Below are 18,304 nucleotides of genomic sequence, written 5' to 3' on the forward strand. Positions count from 1 at the left end.
CAACTTAGAAATAAAAACGTTAAGTAAATAAGTTAAAAGAGAAGATGTACAGGGCTTTGCAGAAGTGTTCACAACCCTTAAACTTTACAACATTTTGATACCCTTAAAAGGAATTAAAAGTTGCTTAATTAGCAAATTTTTAATCTGAGTATAGAATTGGCTTTTCTATGAAGGCTTAAAAGTTTTATTAAAAAATAAAAGACAGGAAACAACATCATGAAGATCAAAGAACACAGTAGGCTGATTGGTTACAAGGTTATGGAGAGGATTAGATGAGGGTTAAAAAAAAAAAAAAAAAGTATACGAAGTTCTTTTTTTTTTTCAATTCATCACCTTAGATTAATGTTTAGACATAACTGCTAACCTGCTAATAAAAATGGACACCAGTTGGGTGTATTTGATGATGTCCTGTCAGCTGCTGGCTGATTTCTGTTGTTTCTCTTTTAGTTTATCTGTAGATATTCTTTAGACTGCACTAACCTCAGCCTCCTTTTCATAGGTTGCATTTGTGGAAGTAGGCATGATTACAACATAAGTGGTGTGAATAGTAGAGCCCTCATGAACAAAGTAATTTTAAAAAGCATGACTGGTCTAACAGAGCCGTGTTAAAAACAACTTGTGTGTTAGATAAACAGAGAGTTGTTTCAATGTATTTTTCTTAGAAATTAAAATCACCTTTTCTCATATTCTTTCCTTTCACACAAAGTGGCGAAGCATTCCAACTTGGCAGACGTGGCTTTGGCTGGGCTCGCCAGCAAGGAAAACTTCCGCAAGGTCAACCTGCGCAGTGTGAAGTCCACGGAGGTCGTTACTAACAACAGTGCGGTGCCTTTTCACAAGCTCATGCTCATTCGCATCAAAGGTCAGAAAACACAACAGAAGTTAAAGTTTGTGTGATCCATGTATAGGAAAAGAATGATGACCCCAACTTAATGTTACGTTCAGACCGCATGCACTAGAGGCAGCAGAAGCAGCTAGTTTATATGCAAAGTCAATGGTTGACGTGCATCAAGGCGCAGCTAAAGGTCCTGCTTGATGAGGGTTTTGAGAAGCAGGAGCAGAGCGTTATTGAGCATCTGACGCACAGGACGCGCTGAAAAATCAGCAATTGCTGGAGTTGGAAAACATTAACTTTTGCTGCTCGCTCAGAGAAGCTGATCTCGGAGCTGGCAGGGAGACAGACGCAGCGCTGCTTATGCAGACCGCTATGATCACTCCTCTGAAACAAAACCTGCCAGGAAAATATGCTTGATTTTATTATTCTGTTGCCTGCAGTTTGGATTACATACATTAAAAAAAGCCTTCCAGCCGCCGCAAACATTAGTGGAAAACAAATTTTAACTAATTAACTTGATAACCTGCAAAGATAAAGTTTTCAGGTGGACTTACTCACTTAAAAACATATTCAAACTACTTTTACCCCCTTAAAACAGCAAATATAACAAAGCCATTCTCTGGCACAGGAGCAGCAGAAGCATCAGACGCATCTGGACACACTTTACTGGATGAACTTCAGGAGCGTCAAAGCTGCTCTTGACGCTCCTATTACCTTAATTTGAACAAGCATTAAAAATGAAGCAGCAGAAGCTTTTAGCTGCTTGCAGCTCTTGCGGTCTGAACATAGCATAAATAGAGAAAGTGGGCGGGTTGTTAATCAAAAATCAAAATGTATTCATTTTCTGTTAAGTCGGTTTTACAGCTAGTTTCATTAAGGGCTCCTCTGGAGTTTGAATACTGGATTTAAGGAATATTTGTGTTTCCAGAAGTTTTTCTTTTGACCTTCAACTCTAATCCTTTATTCCATTCCATCTTTCCTTCCCTGTCCTTTTTTTTCGTTCTGTGTTCCTACTCCACTTTTTAACTTGTTTCTTTCATTTCTTCTTTCCTTTTTTTCTGTCCTAATTTCCAACATCTTGCTTAAATCCCTTCTTTATTTCCTACATTTCATCCTTACTGGTCTTCGTTCCAATGTCTAGTATCTCTCAAAAGAGCATTTAAATCCCTCCCCTTTTGGAAATGAATTCCCATAGATTAATAGACATCTAAATAAACGTGGACGACTGAGAGTTCACGAAAGCAGAATTTAGAAAAAGCTGCGGTTTCCAACGAAAAGCGTTTAGGGACTGTGATTATGTGAGTGAAAGCTTTCATTGTCCGCAGGTCGGAGGCACATCCAGGTGCGATTGGTGGAGCCGACAGCTCGCTCACTGAACAGTGGGGACTGCTTCCTCCTTATAACCCCAAAGAACTGTTTTATGTGGAGCGGAGAATTTGCCAACGTCATTGAGAAAGCAAAGGTACTAACCTTCACACAAAGAATCATAAGCTGTTTAGTTCCTGAAAAGGGGGTTTACAACTTGTATTGACAAGTTTGGACAGGTAACAGCACACCTGATGATTCATCTCTATTACAGAAAACAAAGTCCTTCTGTGGGAAACCTGCTAGACCATTAGGCAAACAAAAATACACATCTTGTTTTCTTTGTATTGCTTTTGTTACTCCTTGATTAGATTTCTGCAGGCTTTTTCTAAAATAGAATGTTATGCTAGTAGCTATTTTATCTTCCTCTTATCATTTCTACAGATGTTAGCATAAGAAAATGCAAAATATGAAAACAGTCTGACTACAACCATAGTGTTTGATTTTTTTTTTTTTTGTTGGATTCTATTTTATAGCCTGCTTTTGTTGCAGACAAGCTACAGAGGAGAATGAAGCAGAGCCAGTCCGATGGCCCTTGTAAATATAGTGTGACTGTCATCAGGTTTAGCATTGCACAACATAAAACCAATATGGTGCAGACTTTAGAATAAAAGTTATTAGTCATTAATAATAAGAGTGATAAGAAATTTAGTATACTTTAAACTTTGATTTCTGAATGAATTTGAAAGCTACAGATGAGGCTCTGCACATTATTTATGCCTTTTTTCAAGATGCTGCAAGTTAGCATGCATGTATTGCACAATTTGAGATGCCTCAGACTGATAGCAGACTGTCTGGCGCTAATCTAGGACAGGATTCTGCTGGATCCATCCTGCTTGGAGCCCTGTCTTCTCATTTGGTAAATCGTCCACTTTTGCACATGTATAATGTGTTATTTATGCTTTATGTTGCCAGGCATCAGAGATGGCGTCTTTTGTTCAGGCCAAACGGGACCTCGGCTGTAAGGCTCCCCAGGTGTCTGTGCTGGAGGAAGGCATAAACACTGAGAGTAGATGGGCCAAAGAGTTCTGGAGCCTGCTTGGAGGAAAGACCAAATACAGAGGTATGAAACCACATGTTAGCCTCAGTGAACACAGACTCTGGTTCAAGTACTGCAATCATGTTACCGTGGGAACTATTACAGGGGCAGGGGATCCAGAGGAGGACGAGCTGTATGAGAGTGGAGTTGTAGACTCTAATGGCGTTTACAGACTCCAGGGAGACAAACTGGTGCCTCATGAGGACGCTTGGGCTTCCATCCCCAGTGTGTCTTTGCTCGATTCTAAAGAGGTAAAATGGTTCACCTGGAGATTAATTTATGATAAATCTGATAAACGATCTGTGGGCAATGTTAGAAATACATAACAGCATCTTCACCAACCAGTTATTGTAATGATCACATTTCCTCTTGATTGGTAATACCTGCATGTCTTCATATGGAAATGATAATTTATTTGGAACAGTTTTGATAAATGTTTATTATTATTTATTATTTTTGTTTACCATTTTCTGATTTTACGAGTGAAACCAGACATTTATTCACACCCAATGCTCTTTTTTCGGGTATTCATCCTGAATAGTTTGTTGGTGTTTTTGAGTCATTTCTGAAATTCTCGCCCTGATACATTTGATGATGCATCTTCATCTTTACATCACTTTACATAAAGAATTGGATGTGTTTAAGGTGTTACCTTGAATTATAAAAGTCTTGACATCATACTTTTTTCATGTAAGCTTTTGATTTTGAATTAACTTTCGATCAAGCTTAAATATTGGGACCTCATATATGGCACCTTTTACTTTAAGTCTTCCCCATTGCTTTCTCTTAATTTCCTGTTTATTTACTATTAATAATAGACTCAAAATTAGGAAACATGCAGCTTCACCTATAAATGCATCAGTCAAACTGCCTAATATTTACATAAATCTCATAGTTATGTGCTTTGACGCATAAACAGACAGATTTCTGAGGAGATCACAAATCAAAATCAGCGAGTAGAAGCCAGATTGGTGCACCTCTATCTGCTGAACATCTACAAATCACTGATTTACAATGGTTCCTGCATTAATGTGTTTTTGTAAGTTGCTGAATTTATTTTCCCAACATGCTTTCTCCTGTTATCACATGCTAGGTATTAGTATTTGACTTTGGCAGCGAAGTGTATGTATGGCATGGAAAAGATGTGCCCTTGGGTGACAGAAAAGTAGCAGTCAAACTGGGCAAACAACTCTACAGTGGCAGCTACGACTACAGCAGCTGCAGGGTCAACCCCCTAGATGCCTCCTGCACAAACAAGGATGTGCCTCAGTGAGTATGAGAAATGAATAATAACACAGCATTTTTTTCTTTTATATGGTACCATTAGCCATCCTGTAATAATGTTTTTTTTTTACATTGCATAAATATAGAGAAATTGCTAAAATAGTATTTATTGGGTTTTTGCAGCCCCCTAGTGGTGTGACAGCTTCAGTACAGCTGAGCACAGAGTTGAATGTCTGTAAGTGCGCTTGTGTTTGACCTGCAGGAAGGGGGAAGGACGTCCGAGCTGGACTCTGTTTGGCCGGCTGTCCGAGCACAATGAGACGTCTCTGTTCAGGGAGAAGTTCCTCGACTGGGCTGAGAGGAAGAAAGAGGAAGCTGCTCAAACAGAGGAAATAAAGGTAGGGAAGAGTCAAACTGACTTTTTTTATACGTTAAACCCATCACCAGTGAATGCTGTCATAAAGCAGTTCAGAGTCATTCCTGTTTTCATGGTTTGTTTTCTTTTGTGGCCTGTTCACCTGTACAACTCAGCTGGTACACTAGAAATCCGATCTACAAATAAGTAAAGATTTCTTAAATTAAGTGTATTTAGCCTTAATTTGAGTCGACAAATAAGACTATTTACAAATGGAATGACTATTTTCACTCTTAAAATATGACAATTAGATAATATGCACTTGAAATAAGACAATGCAATTGTTCTTATTTTAAATGTAAATTGTCTTGTTCCATTGGCAAAGTGTCTTACTTACCTCCTCAATTCAAGAACAAATGCACTTATCTTAAGAAAAAAATACCTTTTTAAATTTTCTTTTTTTTCAGTGTAGATTTATTCATTCAGTTAAATAGGTACAACTCAAGCATTTCAAAAATGATGCTTCAGATGGCTCTGCAGGAAAAAATCTGTGGTGGATAATCCAGGTCCAGAAAGTGCTTTGTTTTCCTTCATCCTGTTCACTTAACACCACATTTAGCCCTTTAGGTGAGGTGAGTATGTGTTGTGGAGCTGGAAATGCAAATGGTTGGAATGATCTCGTTATAGGCTGTTTACTCTCTGGAAGTGGATTAACCACCCCTGGAAAAAATGAACAATTTCCTGATACATATTTAACAAAATATAAGCTTGTTTTTTAAACTGTTCTGTTAACTCTATGAAATGACTGTTCAGATATCCTATTTGCAGTTTACTTTTAGTTTTTGTTACATCGCAACTTCAAAGTGATGAGTAGTAATAAGAAATGCCCACCAGTCTGTTCTTGGGATAACTAATATAATAACAACTTATAGAATAGTCTTATTGTCCCTCAGTGGGGAAATTCTTATCAAGCAAAATTACTTCTTAATGGAAGAAAGGCAAGACAACATAAGAAAATAATAAAAGAAAACACAGTTAAGTTGGAATAATCATTCGGAAATCCTTATCCACTATGTGACAGTGGTGGCAGCCTTACGCTGTGAGGATCAGCTTTTCTGCAGCTTGAAATGGAAACCTGATTGGAGTAGATTGAAGTGGTTGGAACAGGATTATATTATAATATTTTTAAAAATATAAGGAAAATATTATCATAAAACATAAGGACTATCTCTCTATTTAAGGTTTTGCTACCAAAGATAAAGTTCATGATTATGGTTACTAGAGTTTAAAGGCAAAAAGATCCATTCTAGATTTAGAAACAGCAAAAAAAAGAAAAGTTTTTTTCTTGTTGTAGAACTATTTTCCAGCACTCTTTTAAATGTGTAAAGTAGCAAAAACAGAACTGACATTTGACTTTTTTTTTTTTTATGTTCTCGTTTCTTCAGAGTCCAGAACACTTTGCCCCACGCTCCCCTTTCGACTTGGAACTACAACCATGTGATGCCAAAGCCCTGCTGGACAACGAAGCAGAGCCGGTGAAGACCGTTCTGGAAGGAGTGAATGTGCAGCGCGGTTACGGCCTGGTGAGGAACGAGGATGGAAGGCAGGCAGAGCTGGCCACTGTTGCAGTGGAAGCTTGGCACATTAAGGAGCATGGAGAGGAGGAAGTGCCTGAGGAGAGCGTCGGCCAGCTTCATGAAGGCGACGCCTACATCATCCGCTGGAAATACTCCGTCACAACACTTGGTGAGTCATGTTAAAAGAACTGCATTTAGCAGATGATGAACCTGGAAACGGGAGCAGGGCCACTGATTCATTCGATGTCTCTCACCGTGGATTTGCTCGATCACATCAGTGGGGAAACGACAGAAACCCGGAGAGCTAAGTGCAGCCGCTCCTGGCAGAGAGAGGATTGCTTGTTTTTTCTGGCAAGGTCGTCACTCCAGCGCCAGTGAAAAAGGAACGTCAGCTCTGATGACCGTGGAGCTGGGCAGCCACCGGGGGTCACAGGTGGGCTTAGGTCATCATAAAGTCACTATCAATTAAAACATTTTCTACATTTCAATTTCAACTGGCAAGGATCCAAATCCTGGAAAATTTAGTGAAATATTTACTTCGCTGAAAGTTGCATCCTTCCTTCTCTTTGTTTCTCCTTTGCAGGTGTTGGTGACTCAAGGTAAAGAGCCTCCATGCTTCCTGCAGCTCTTCCAGGGAGGTTTGGTTATCCATAAAGGCAGCAGAGACCACAACTCCAACAGCGCAGGTATAAAGATGGAGGGAGGGAGGGATGGGTTCTAGGATATTAGCTCTAGGATATTATCTCGGTATATTGGCTCAAAGAAAAGTGACAGAAATTACACAACTTTTATTTTTAGACTTTGTTTACTGCAAAAACAATCTAGAAATAAGTAAAAATGTCTTAAGTGTATTTACCCTTAATTTAAGTAAATAAGATGATTTGCCAATGGAATGAGATTTTTTCTCTTAAAATAAGATAATTGGATAATATGCAGTCAAAATAAGACAATGCAATTGTTTTTTTCTTTAAAAGCACATTTTCTTGTTCCATTGGCGCTTACCTCCTAAGTTCAAGAAAAACTGTACTTATTTCAAGAAGAAAATTACTTTTCAAGATTCACATTTTTTGCAGTTTTCCCATTGTTTAAATATTGTGCGTCTCTTATTTTCATATATTTGCTTCCTTACGATTTGTGTTATTGCTTCTATCTTTGTCTTTCAGTTTTATTACTAATGTCCTTTCCTAGTGCCCTTACTTTCCTCAATCTCTGCTGTCAGCATTTTCACTATTCTTTCTTTCCTTATCTTGTTTATTGATCTTTTTTTGTGCAAATTCTTCCTTTCCTTCATCTTTCCTTTCCTCCTCCCTCAGATCCATCCCTCCTTCTTGTGCCCACACTTTCTTGCTACTTTCTTTCCATTCCTTGTTTACTTTCCTTTTTTATTTTTTTTATTCCAATCTGTTTTTCTGCATAGTCCATGTTTTCAGCCCTCCTTTTGTAGCTTTTTTGGGACCTTTGTCTTTTATGTATCATAATTTAACATATAGACTGTTGGATTGCAATACAAGTTTGTTTTTTGTTTTTTTATATAACACATTTCAGTAACAAGACTGCAACACTTACATGTTAGAAGCAAACATGGAACACCCACAGACAAAGGTTGTGGTCTGCATGACATCGCTGCTCTGTTTCCAGACAGTTGGAGGTTGTTTTGTGTCCGCGGTGAAGCAGAGGTGGAGGCCTCCCTGTTGGAGGTGGCGTGTGAGCGAGCCAGTCTGCGTTCTCGTGCCAGCCTGGTGCTACTTAACGCTCAGAAAGGTTTTCTCTTCTTGTGGCATGGTTGCAAAGCACATGCAGATGCCAGGAAGGTGGCCAACAGAGCAGTAGACAAACTCAAGCTAAGGTAAGATTCTGGGTTAAAATACAGCTAATTTAAAGGGTTCCAAATCCCTTTATATTAATGTGTGTTTTAACTAAAAACCTTAACTAATTCTACAATGTAGAACTGTTGTTTATTCTGTAGGGTACTCACAGATTCTTTGTTTCTTAAGGTGTCCCTCAGAGTTGGGACTAAACAGCAGCAGTAATTTGAAGGTGGACGAGGTGGAGGAAGGTTCTGAACCTTCAGAGTTTTTGAAGGCGTTAGGGCCGCAGGACAAGAAAGCTTACGACTGTATGCTGCAAGGTAGGATCTGTTGGGCAACTGAACGGCTTTAGGAAATGTACTAAGTGGAAGGAAGTGATCATCAGTGAGGGTGTGTTTGTTGTCAAGATCCTGGAAAGTACAACTACACGCCCCGCCTCTTCCGACTGAGTGCCAGCTCGGGGTTCTTTGAAGGGGAGGAGCAGCTGTATCCTGCCAGGGTGACAGAGGGAGTCATGGCCATGCCTTTCCTGCAGGAGAACCTCTACTCTGCACAGCAGCCAGGTAACAATCAACCAGCTGCACTAACAGATGAGTTTCCACATTTTACAATAATATAAACAAGTCTAAGAAAATAAATAGGTCCATCTTCAAGGCTAAAGCATATTTTTCCACTTTGATGAATCTGGTCTAACAGATCATCTCTTTTTTTTCTGGTGGTTCTTTTTCCTCATTAGTGTTTCTAGAAACGTTCTGGAACAAACTGGTTTGGTCACAGGCCTTCACTATGGAGGAATATTTATAAGAAAACCCGAACAATTCACAGATGGAAAAATTACAGTACATGATTTTATATATTTGATTCCTAGTCAGTCCCAGTCTGAGTAAAACCTTTGCAGCAGCTTGTCTGCTCCCTCTGGTCTGCATCTCATCCGTCTCCTCACTCCTTCATCAGCCTTGTTCCTTCTGGACAACCGGATGGAGGTGTATCTGTGGCAGGGCTGGCAGCCTGACGACACGCAGTGCACTGGATCCGCAAAGATGCGCTGGGACAGTGAGAGGAAGTGCGCCATGGAGACCGTGCTGAAATACTGCAAAGGTTAAAGACCACACAATTACTCTGCATATGCAAAAGTCCAGTTCCTTTAATAAAAGGATAGAAAATAGGAGGAATATACATAATCTTTGAGCTTAATAATAGAATAAGACAAAGTAGAATTGAATGGAATAACATTTTGTGTGTGTATATATATATATATATATATATATATATATATATATATATATATACATATACATACACAATATAATTTTATTTTTTTTTTACAGAGAAGAATCCTCGGCGCCCCCCTCTGGCCTACCTGGTCCTCGCAGGCTTAGAGCCTCTGACATTCACAAACATCTTCCCATACTGGGAGAAGAACACCAGCATCACATCTAAGGTGACTTAAGCTACTTCTTTATTATCGATTGTTGTATCTGAATGTTTTATATCAAATGTTTGTGTTTCCAAAATTCAATTCAGGCTGGAAGCTCCAAGACCAAAGTGATCCTGGTGAAGGAGGCGCTCTCCAAACTAAATAAGGAGCAGTACTCCATCGAGGAGCTGACCAGGAAGCCTCTTCCAGAGGGAGTGGATCCTTTGCGGCTGGAGGACTACCTATCAGACCAGGACTTCAAGGTGACACCCTCTCACTCCAGGTAATGATTGACTAAAAACAGAACCGTGTGCTTACATCTGTGTGTCCTTTTTGTTTTCCTACAGACGCTTTTTGAGATGAGTCGGGTTGAGTTTAATGCCCTGCCAAACTGGAAGCAGAAGAACCTGAAGAAGAGCAAAGGTTTATTTTAAAAACATGCTGTACACAGATCCTATGTTTTATTTTTTAATACTCTGCAGCTCTTATTACTTTTTTTTTCACTTTAAGAAAAAAAAAATCCTCATTTGTAAAGACTAAAAAAATGTAAATGTACATTTATGTTATGTTTTAAGTTTTATCGGGTTTAAGTAACTGCCATTTTTTTTATGGTATTCAATCTCTGAGACATTTTAATCAAACATTATGTGCAATTAATCTTTCCTTTCACACTATATGTGAGATACTGTTGATGTTTATGTTTACTTGGACTTGTCTGTTATTTTTATTTTAAACCATTTCTCCATTTAAACAAGAAAAGCAGCCTCAGTCAATGGGAGACAAGACTGTTCTTTAACAACCTAACATTTTTGCTTAAATATTTCTGTACTCCATATCTGCAGAAAACCAATTATATTCCATCACAAGTATTATTTGGTACTGTATACAAACCCTTTAACTGGGCCCTTCTCTGCCCCCTCCTGGTTGTATGGGACCAAATCTTAAGCCGCCTGTCTTTATATACCGATTGTCTTTTGTGCGAGTGTGTGTTTACGTTTGGGTAAATGCTAAACCTGAAAAGCATTGCGTGCGTCTCTGTGTGTGTATGAGAACTGCTGCATAAAGGGCCTGTGTAAGAAAACTATTGTTTAGTTAAAATGCCACTTTTAAATATGTCTAGATTTGGACATTTTCCATAATCATGTTTTCAGTCTTGGTAACCTGCATCTTGTTTGTGATAAAATGGAACCATATTATCGGTGAAGTCAGGTTTGGGAATGAGATGATCAGTATTCCTTTTAAAATAAAATGAAAATATAAATGTGTGGTTTTGACTTTTTTTATGTGATTAAGAATAAGTAACATTAGCTAGATCAAGTTATCACAATTATCAACTCATTTTACTTGCAAAAGGAAGTTTGTTATTCGTATTCATCAAAACAATGCATCAACAACTTTACCCCAGTTGCTTGTTTGTTGCATGATTTTGCTGAATAACTACAAAACGCAGATTATTTTTGGTAAAATATCAAGCTGGCCTTGCTATTTTATATCCTTGTGAAGAGTTTCTGCTAACTCAGAAGTTTAAAGACCTTCAGAGCTGGAATTGCTGTTTTTTTTTCTGCAGAATCCGAGTGAAGATGAGTTTAAGTTCACAATCTGATGGCTGGATTTGCTTCCACTGGATTTTCTCTCATAGACAATAAGTCATGGTTCCATCAATAGTAGGTCATCCTGGTTCTAAAACAATACAGTCCATGACCATCACACTGCCCTTATCTGCTTGCTTGTTGGCATTTATTTTGTCATTTATGAAAATGTATAAAATTACATAATATTACACTACCTGATCTAGAAGATATTTTATAGGACTTTCTCTGTCTTCTTATTAGTCAGACCAAAACAACAACAAAAACAGCTACAGGCTCTTGTTACAGTGTTTAAACCAGTTGTAGTGACCTGGGGGTAGACATTAACTGAATATATAAGACCAATTTTAATTTTACTTATAGAAAATAATTTAGAGCAATGTTGATTTATTATAGATTATAGGTTATGTTAACGTAATATGATTTACAGCAGTTGACTTGTCTTTGGAGGCTGCATGGTGGAGCAGTGGATAGCGCTGTTTCCTAGCAGCAAGAATGTCCTGGGTTTGATTCATGGCCATTCCATTTTCTCTTTTAATCGGCGTCTCTAAATTGTCCTTAGGTGTGTCTGTGTGTGTGCATGGTTGTGTGTCTTTGTGATTCCCTGCGACAGACCGTCAACCCGTCCAGGGTGTACCCCAACTTTTCCCTGTTGGCTGCAGTAGCCGCCGGCCCCAGCATGATCCTAACAACGACTAAGCGGGAGAAAATGGACGGGTGGACTTTTCCACCAAGAAAAGTTTGGAAACCCCTAGTTTCAACCATCAGCATTAAAACTAGCATAATATATACAGCATATATATAAAAACAGCATGAACTAAGCATGGGTTAAATAGGTAATGCAGGGTTGGTTTATCATACATGTAGGTGGTTTGGACCAATTGGTGGTTTGCCCAATTGGAATTTAATTACACTTTATCATGTCTCCAATTACTTTTAGGCTGTTTAAGGAAAAGGTGGTAATCTCCTTTAAAAGTTTTTTTTTTAGAATTTAACATGTTTAGAAATTAGGTTTTTTCTTTTTTAATGGCTGTATTTCTATTAATAGAAATCAATCTACTTCCAGATATTTCCAAAGGCAATGCAAGGATTCATCTTGCAGGAGGTGTCGTTGTTTGGAGCTGCTCAGATTTCAAGTAATTCTTTAAACGCTGTAAACCGTAACATGAAAGCTTTTGGCAGGAAAACAATCTGAGCTGAGATTTAATCATGTCGAATGTACAGAAACCTTTTTTCAAAAAAGTTAATACATAATGCTATCTGTCTGTTAGCCACTAGAGGGTGGTGTTTGTTTAACTTTTAAACCTGAAACTTTCACTTTTAAATCTTTGTAATCCACCACCCCCTCCCCTCCAAAAATAAGTATCTCTCTACCATAATAAAATAAAAGGCTAGAGTTTACATTTTAATAACAACTGCTGATTAAATAACCGAGGTCCTGCTGGCCTCATGCATTGCAATAGCTGTTTTAAATAACACCTGGTTTAGTTAGGAATTCATGTGTTCATGCAGCTCCTCTGTTTTTTTTACACTGCTTATGTACTCATGATTTAAAATATGCTTATTTAAAAATCAAAAATCTCTTTTTTCTCTGTGTCCTCATGTCCTATTGATGAAGACAAGCGTGCAGAGGCAAAGATATTACCACAACAGATGGCATGAGCCAGTCTCTGCTTCCTCAGTACAGCAACTGGGACGCCTGTTTGTTTGTTTATCATGTATCAACTCTGCCCTGCCAGGATTAATCACAAGCATCTCTCTGCCTTCTGGCTCAGGTGCCGCAACATCCCCGCGGTGTGGCCTACATGCAGGGAGACAACGAAGATGTTAATATAAGGCACATTAGCTGGAGTGGTTTAGTGTTGGGCAAACAGCAACCAGGGAATGAATATTCAGCTTGTTCCATTAGGATCTAAATCCTGACTGAACACAAGCCAGAAGAGTTCCTGGATATAGACTGTACCAAACCACTTTTTAAGAATTAATACAGCCATCTGTCATCTTTTTTCAAAAACATTCTTAAGGGAATCTTTAATTCAAAACTTTACAATTATGTGTTGGAGAGCACATTTTTTGGTGCCCTACAGTAAGTAACTTTCGACTGAAAACAATGCAAAAATGTCACACACATGAAAGTTTTTCAGTGAATGTTTGAGATTCATGGTGGATTTAATGCATTTTAAAACAAAAATTAAAATATCAGTGCTTTACTTCTTTTTTTTAACCTCAGATAGAACCTTGCTTTGTCCATTTTCACTCATTTTGCTAGTATTTTACATCTAATTCCAGTTTTTAAAGTCTTAAGGTCTTTCAAATTGTGAGGACTATTGTCATGAAAATATATCTAAAAGCAAGGAGAGTAGTTTTTTATTTTTTTTTATTTAAACTTTTTAAGCAATGGTTACAGTATGTCTCCTGAGTGACTACCAGTGGAACAATCTGTTACAAAGGAAATGTGGAACTGATGGACCATAACCTAATGAATACTGGCAGCTGGAATGAACATCATCTTTTCAAGGTTTCACCTGTGAGTGGGTAGGATGCATTAGACAGCAAATAAACATTTTGTCTCTAAAACTTTTGTGTTTGAAAGTAGGACTATTTGCCAAGAGTAAAGATTGGAGTAAAACAGACAAAGGTATATACCCATGGGTAGCTGGCTGGTTTACCTTGGTTAAAGGTTCCATTTTGTCTTGTTCTGTTCAAAGGATATTCTTCTAGAAGCATTGTCGCATTTTAACATATTGTTTTGTAAATTCCAGTCTGGCCTTTTTTTCCATGTTATGTTTTCAATAATGGTGTACCTTTTGGTTGTCTCCCATTAAGTCCACTTTGGCTCAAAAAATAATGGATGATGTGATCCAACTCTGATGTCCCTTGAACTTTAAACTCTTTGGAAGTTTTTCAGGGGTGTTTTGTGACCTTTCTGAATAATATGTGCAAATCTAATCACTGCTTGAAGGTGGTCTTAAAGCCTTTACATTTAACCTACTTGTCCATAATTTTGTTTCTAATCTTCTAAGACCTAGATTCAGGTGTGTTGAACTTGGGACACTTCAAAAACCAGTAGGGAACAAGTCTTCAGAACTGGGACTTTTCCCCCTTCCGAAGAGTTTAAATGAAAGTTCCAATATTCAGATTTTGAGGTCAGAGCTTGGCTTAAACAGCAAGCCATCATCTACCTATCATTCTTTTATCAAGACTTCAGCCTAATGGTGGTGGTATACAAGGGGTGTTGGATATTTTCCTGCCCTCAATTGTACAAATGACATTATCTTTGTTTGATATTCTTCTTGAATCCCAAAGACTCAGTACTTTTAGAGGGCCAGTTCTTCTGGAACTCACACTGTGGATGTATTAATTAGTATTAGTAAGTATTAATCTTCATATAGTAATCTACTGGTGATAATTATAGAAATTAATCTATGTTTGGTAACCATTAAACCTAGACCATTTGTATAATGCTATCATGAATACCAGTTTGGTGCAAGAGTTTTAGACTCAGGCTAAATGGGACCTTTTTAATTACAGTCTTTGTAAAACGTTTATATATATAAAGCCACAACCAACCAAACACTATCATTATGAACTGGGCAAATAAAGTTTTGTATTTGCAACTTTTACATAAGTCCCCGCTAATAGCTTGGCCAAATGGACTCATTTTGTTTACCATGCTTGAATAGCTCATTTTCTACTGTGTACAGTGTGAATTTAGACTTCTGTCACAGTGTGACTGCCAGAAATCCAAAAGGACCTGGGTCTCATCCCAGAAAGAAACAACAGCACTGAACATTTGTAAGGTTTAAAGGCTGGTTCCACCATGCTGATTTTTGATTTCCGGTTCAGCAGTTTTCTCACTATGTGAAACCTGTCTCTGCAGTTCCAAGGTTTTTAAATTTTCCTTTAAAATTTTCCTGATAATTATCCAAATAAGTAAAAAAAAAATCCATTATTAAACAGCAGAATCTAGTATCAGCTGTATAAAAAAAAGAATCACTTTATTCCAACACACTGCAATGCAAACTGCTTTTTCTTTAAAATCGGGATATACTGTATATAGCACTGCATTATTGTTGGTTTGATAGAAAGGTAAAAAGAAATGGTTGAGGGGCATTTAAGGCCTTGAAAAAAGCAATTTCACAACCTGAAAGAAGCAGTTGGTATTGAGCCAAAGGAATCTTGCAACAACCTTCGCTGCTTACACGTCTTTTAGTGTGTTTGCACTGAAGATAGTGGGTAAGGGATAGTGTTTCTCATTGATGTTTCCCCTCTGGCATACCTCCCAGTAGTGGTCTGACCTTTTATCCCTGCTGGCAACATGAATTTTCAGCTAGTTCTCACAGACCTTTGAACAATTACAGCAGGAAAAAGTCACTATGCTCTTCCACACATATTCACCTGAAGATCCACTAATATTAGAGGTAACTACCATTCAGGGATGGGCAGTATTTCTAATACAAGTATTTCAAATACGTATTTCAAATACAAAATACTATTTTGTCATTTGTATTTTACTGAGATGATGAAAATACCTTCATATTTTATATCAAAGAACTACAGGGTTGTGTATTTTTGTATTTTCAAAATCATGTAAAATACTCTCTTTCATACACAGTCTGTGATGACATATAACTATCTATAAAGTATAAAATAGTGTCTGTGGCACATTTGCAGTCAAGTCCCTGTGATACCACTCTCAGCCACCAGGGAATTTGGGAACTATTTCTGCATAGTGCCAAAATTTCTTCACAGTGCTGCATATTAGATTGAGTCAGGTATCTTCTACTTGCTGCTTTATCTGAACCCGTCAAGGAAGTTGTTTCAAAGCAAGGTGAACAACCAAATTTACCAAGTTTATATCAGTAACTCATTTATTCTGAACCATGAATCACTATTTTTATCGCATGTTCCTGTTCGACGTAACGTTCAGTTTTCGTAAGGCTAGGCTATTTAACTTTGAATGTTAGGTGCTAACTAACTCTCTGTTATTTTCTGTGTCGTTGATTTCACCAGAGTGTTCAAAGAATCCTGTTTTTAAAGTTATTATGTTACACTGTTTCCTTTTATTTCGTGTAATTAGCCTATAGCCTACATAGGAATTTTGTATCTCATTGTCAATATATGTGCTGCTGCTGCAGCACCACAGGTGACCTTATCCGCCACTTGAAGTAGGCTAGTTTTGGCTCATACTAGTGTTGGCTGTTTTAAATTACTTTTTCTTAGAAATGTACCTAAATAATATTCTACTGTTGACTGTATGTAGCCTACACCATATCAAAGTAGGAAGCAATGCAGTAAAAAAGTTATTTAATTACAGTGATGCATTGCTTTTTGCAGTAATGCAGCAATGTAAAGCATTACGATACAATTTCAGTAATATTTTACTCAGTACAATTCTCAGTAACTGAAGTTACTTTGCTTTTTGATCCAAAATTGAGAAATGCTTAATTGGCACCAGAGAAGATTATCAAAAAATAAATAAAAAAGTCATCTATGCTAGTCCTGGAAATTGATTGCCCTGTTTAGATGACAGTAGAAAGGGAATTTGAGTTATCTCTGCGATTCATGCAACAGATCTAACATGGTTAGGCTATAGTTCTCATTTCAAGCAGTGAGAATAACTAAAATGTTGCTTTTACAGACAAAGATCTTAGCCAAACTATTTGCATTTAGTCTAAACAACTGTAAGTGGAAGAAAAGGCAATCGAAAAGGATAAGAACCATTTAAAGTCAATAATTTCACTATGGCTATATTTTACTAGATTAAGTTGTGAGTGACCTTTGGGGCCTACATTGTCCCATGAGCCATAAATGCAACCATTTTAATGGTTGTGTTATGTCAAGGTTGTGCACTGTGGTAGTGATGCTGTTAAATCACTTAAAATGTTAAAATGCTTACCAGTTTAAATGCATTCCAATCTATTCCACCAATAGAGTAAATAAGTATACTTTATATACCTTTATATTGGGGTGACTAACATGAGATGTTGGCATATCTGTTGACTCATTATGGAAGGAGTCTCTTGCTTTCAGATGTTTTTCCAGATAGTGTACAAAGTGAAGGGATAGAAGAAAAAGCCTATTAGAATTAAGTATTTTGTAGTGTTTTGAAAAGTATTTTGATACATGGTTTGGCTGCTGTATATGGTATTTTATTTGTTAATATATTTTGATGCACTTGTTCCCTGCTACCATGAAAAATAACTCAGACCAGATACTGTGGATTAAAACCATCCGCATCATGAAGGAACAAATCCTGCAAGGTTAATGACTCAATGCAATCAGCTGGTTTTCCTTAGATTGAAAGCTTTTTACCAGTCTAACTTTATAATGTGATTAAATTGTCTCTGCAAAGTGCATTGAGATGAGATGAGGTGTGTTGTGAATTGGCGCTACATAATGTACTGAATTGAATTTCTACAGGCTGTTTTATTCTGGCTTGAACCATTACATGTGATACGAGGCTCTTAACAAATGTAATTCTTTTGTAATATAGCATTGACATGAGAGTTGTATTCAGTCGCAGTGTTTTTTTTTTTTGGGGGGGGTCAGTTCTAAATAAATCATACGTGCCGGACAATCAGATTGTGTTCCATCAAATTATGTGAAACCCAAATCAGTCATCACGACTGCGGGGAGAATTGAGTGTAAGCCTGAAAGACAGATTTATCGGTTGGTGTACCTTCCTACTTTTAACTTTGTTCATGAAACCTAATCATGACAGAGAGAAGGAGATCCTAGATACAACCAACTGAAATGAGATTTCTCTGCAGGGTGGCTCGGTAGTCGCTTAGAGGGAGAGTGAGGAGATCAGTCACCCAGGACAGACTCAGAGTAGAGATGCTTCTCCTCTACATCTAGAGGAGTCAGCTGAGGTTGCTAGGACATCTTTTCCACAGGAGATGTTCCACGCACGTCCCACCAGGAGGATGCCCAGGGGACGACCCAGGACGCAGTGTAAGGACTATGTCTCTCAGCTGGCCTTCCCACAGCAGAGCTGGAGGAGGTGTCTAAGTAGAGAAAAGCCCGGGAGCCTCTGCTAATACTGCTGACATGGACAAAGCAGATAAAGCAGAAGACTACGATTAGAAGTAC

The 18,304-nt window shown here is 37.9% G+C and overlaps 1 protein-coding gene across 1 annotated transcript in view; it reads left to right on the forward strand.

Moving 5' to 3' along the window:
• LOC107085085 (supervillin-like) overlaps positions 1-10,871 on the forward strand; it is a 29,911-nt gene extending 19,040 nt beyond the window's left edge. The window contains exons 10-25 of the mRNA XM_015375232.1: positions 707-862; positions 2,161-2,297; positions 3,116-3,263; positions 3,345-3,490; positions 4,333-4,508; positions 4,726-4,861; positions 6,264-6,564; positions 6,674-6,828; positions 6,979-7,081; positions 8,034-8,241; positions 8,390-8,523; positions 8,611-8,766; positions 9,158-9,301; positions 9,532-9,644; positions 9,728-9,883; positions 9,968-10,871. Of these exons, the coding sequence (XP_015230718.1) occupies positions 707-862; positions 2,161-2,297; positions 3,116-3,263; positions 3,345-3,490; positions 4,333-4,508; positions 4,726-4,861; positions 6,264-6,564; positions 6,674-6,828; positions 6,979-7,081; positions 8,034-8,241; positions 8,390-8,523; positions 8,611-8,766; positions 9,158-9,301; positions 9,532-9,644; positions 9,728-9,883; positions 9,968-10,054 (2,456 nt within the window). The 3' untranslated portion in view covers positions 10,055-10,871. The remainder of the gene's footprint in view (positions 1-706; positions 863-2,160; positions 2,298-3,115; positions 3,264-3,344; positions 3,491-4,332; positions 4,509-4,725; positions 4,862-6,263; positions 6,565-6,673; positions 6,829-6,978; positions 7,082-8,033; positions 8,242-8,389; positions 8,524-8,610; positions 8,767-9,157; positions 9,302-9,531; positions 9,645-9,727; positions 9,884-9,967) is intronic.
• Positions 10,872-18,304: the final 7,433 nt, after the last annotated feature.

The sequence above is a fragment of the Cyprinodon variegatus genome, unplaced genomic scaffold (genome assembly GCF_000732505.1).
Source record: "Cyprinodon variegatus isolate N-32 unplaced genomic scaffold, C_variegatus-1.0 Scaffold115, whole genome shotgun sequence".
In the NCBI taxonomy this organism is placed as follows: domain Eukaryota; kingdom Metazoa; phylum Chordata; class Actinopteri; order Cyprinodontiformes; family Cyprinodontidae; genus Cyprinodon; species Cyprinodon variegatus.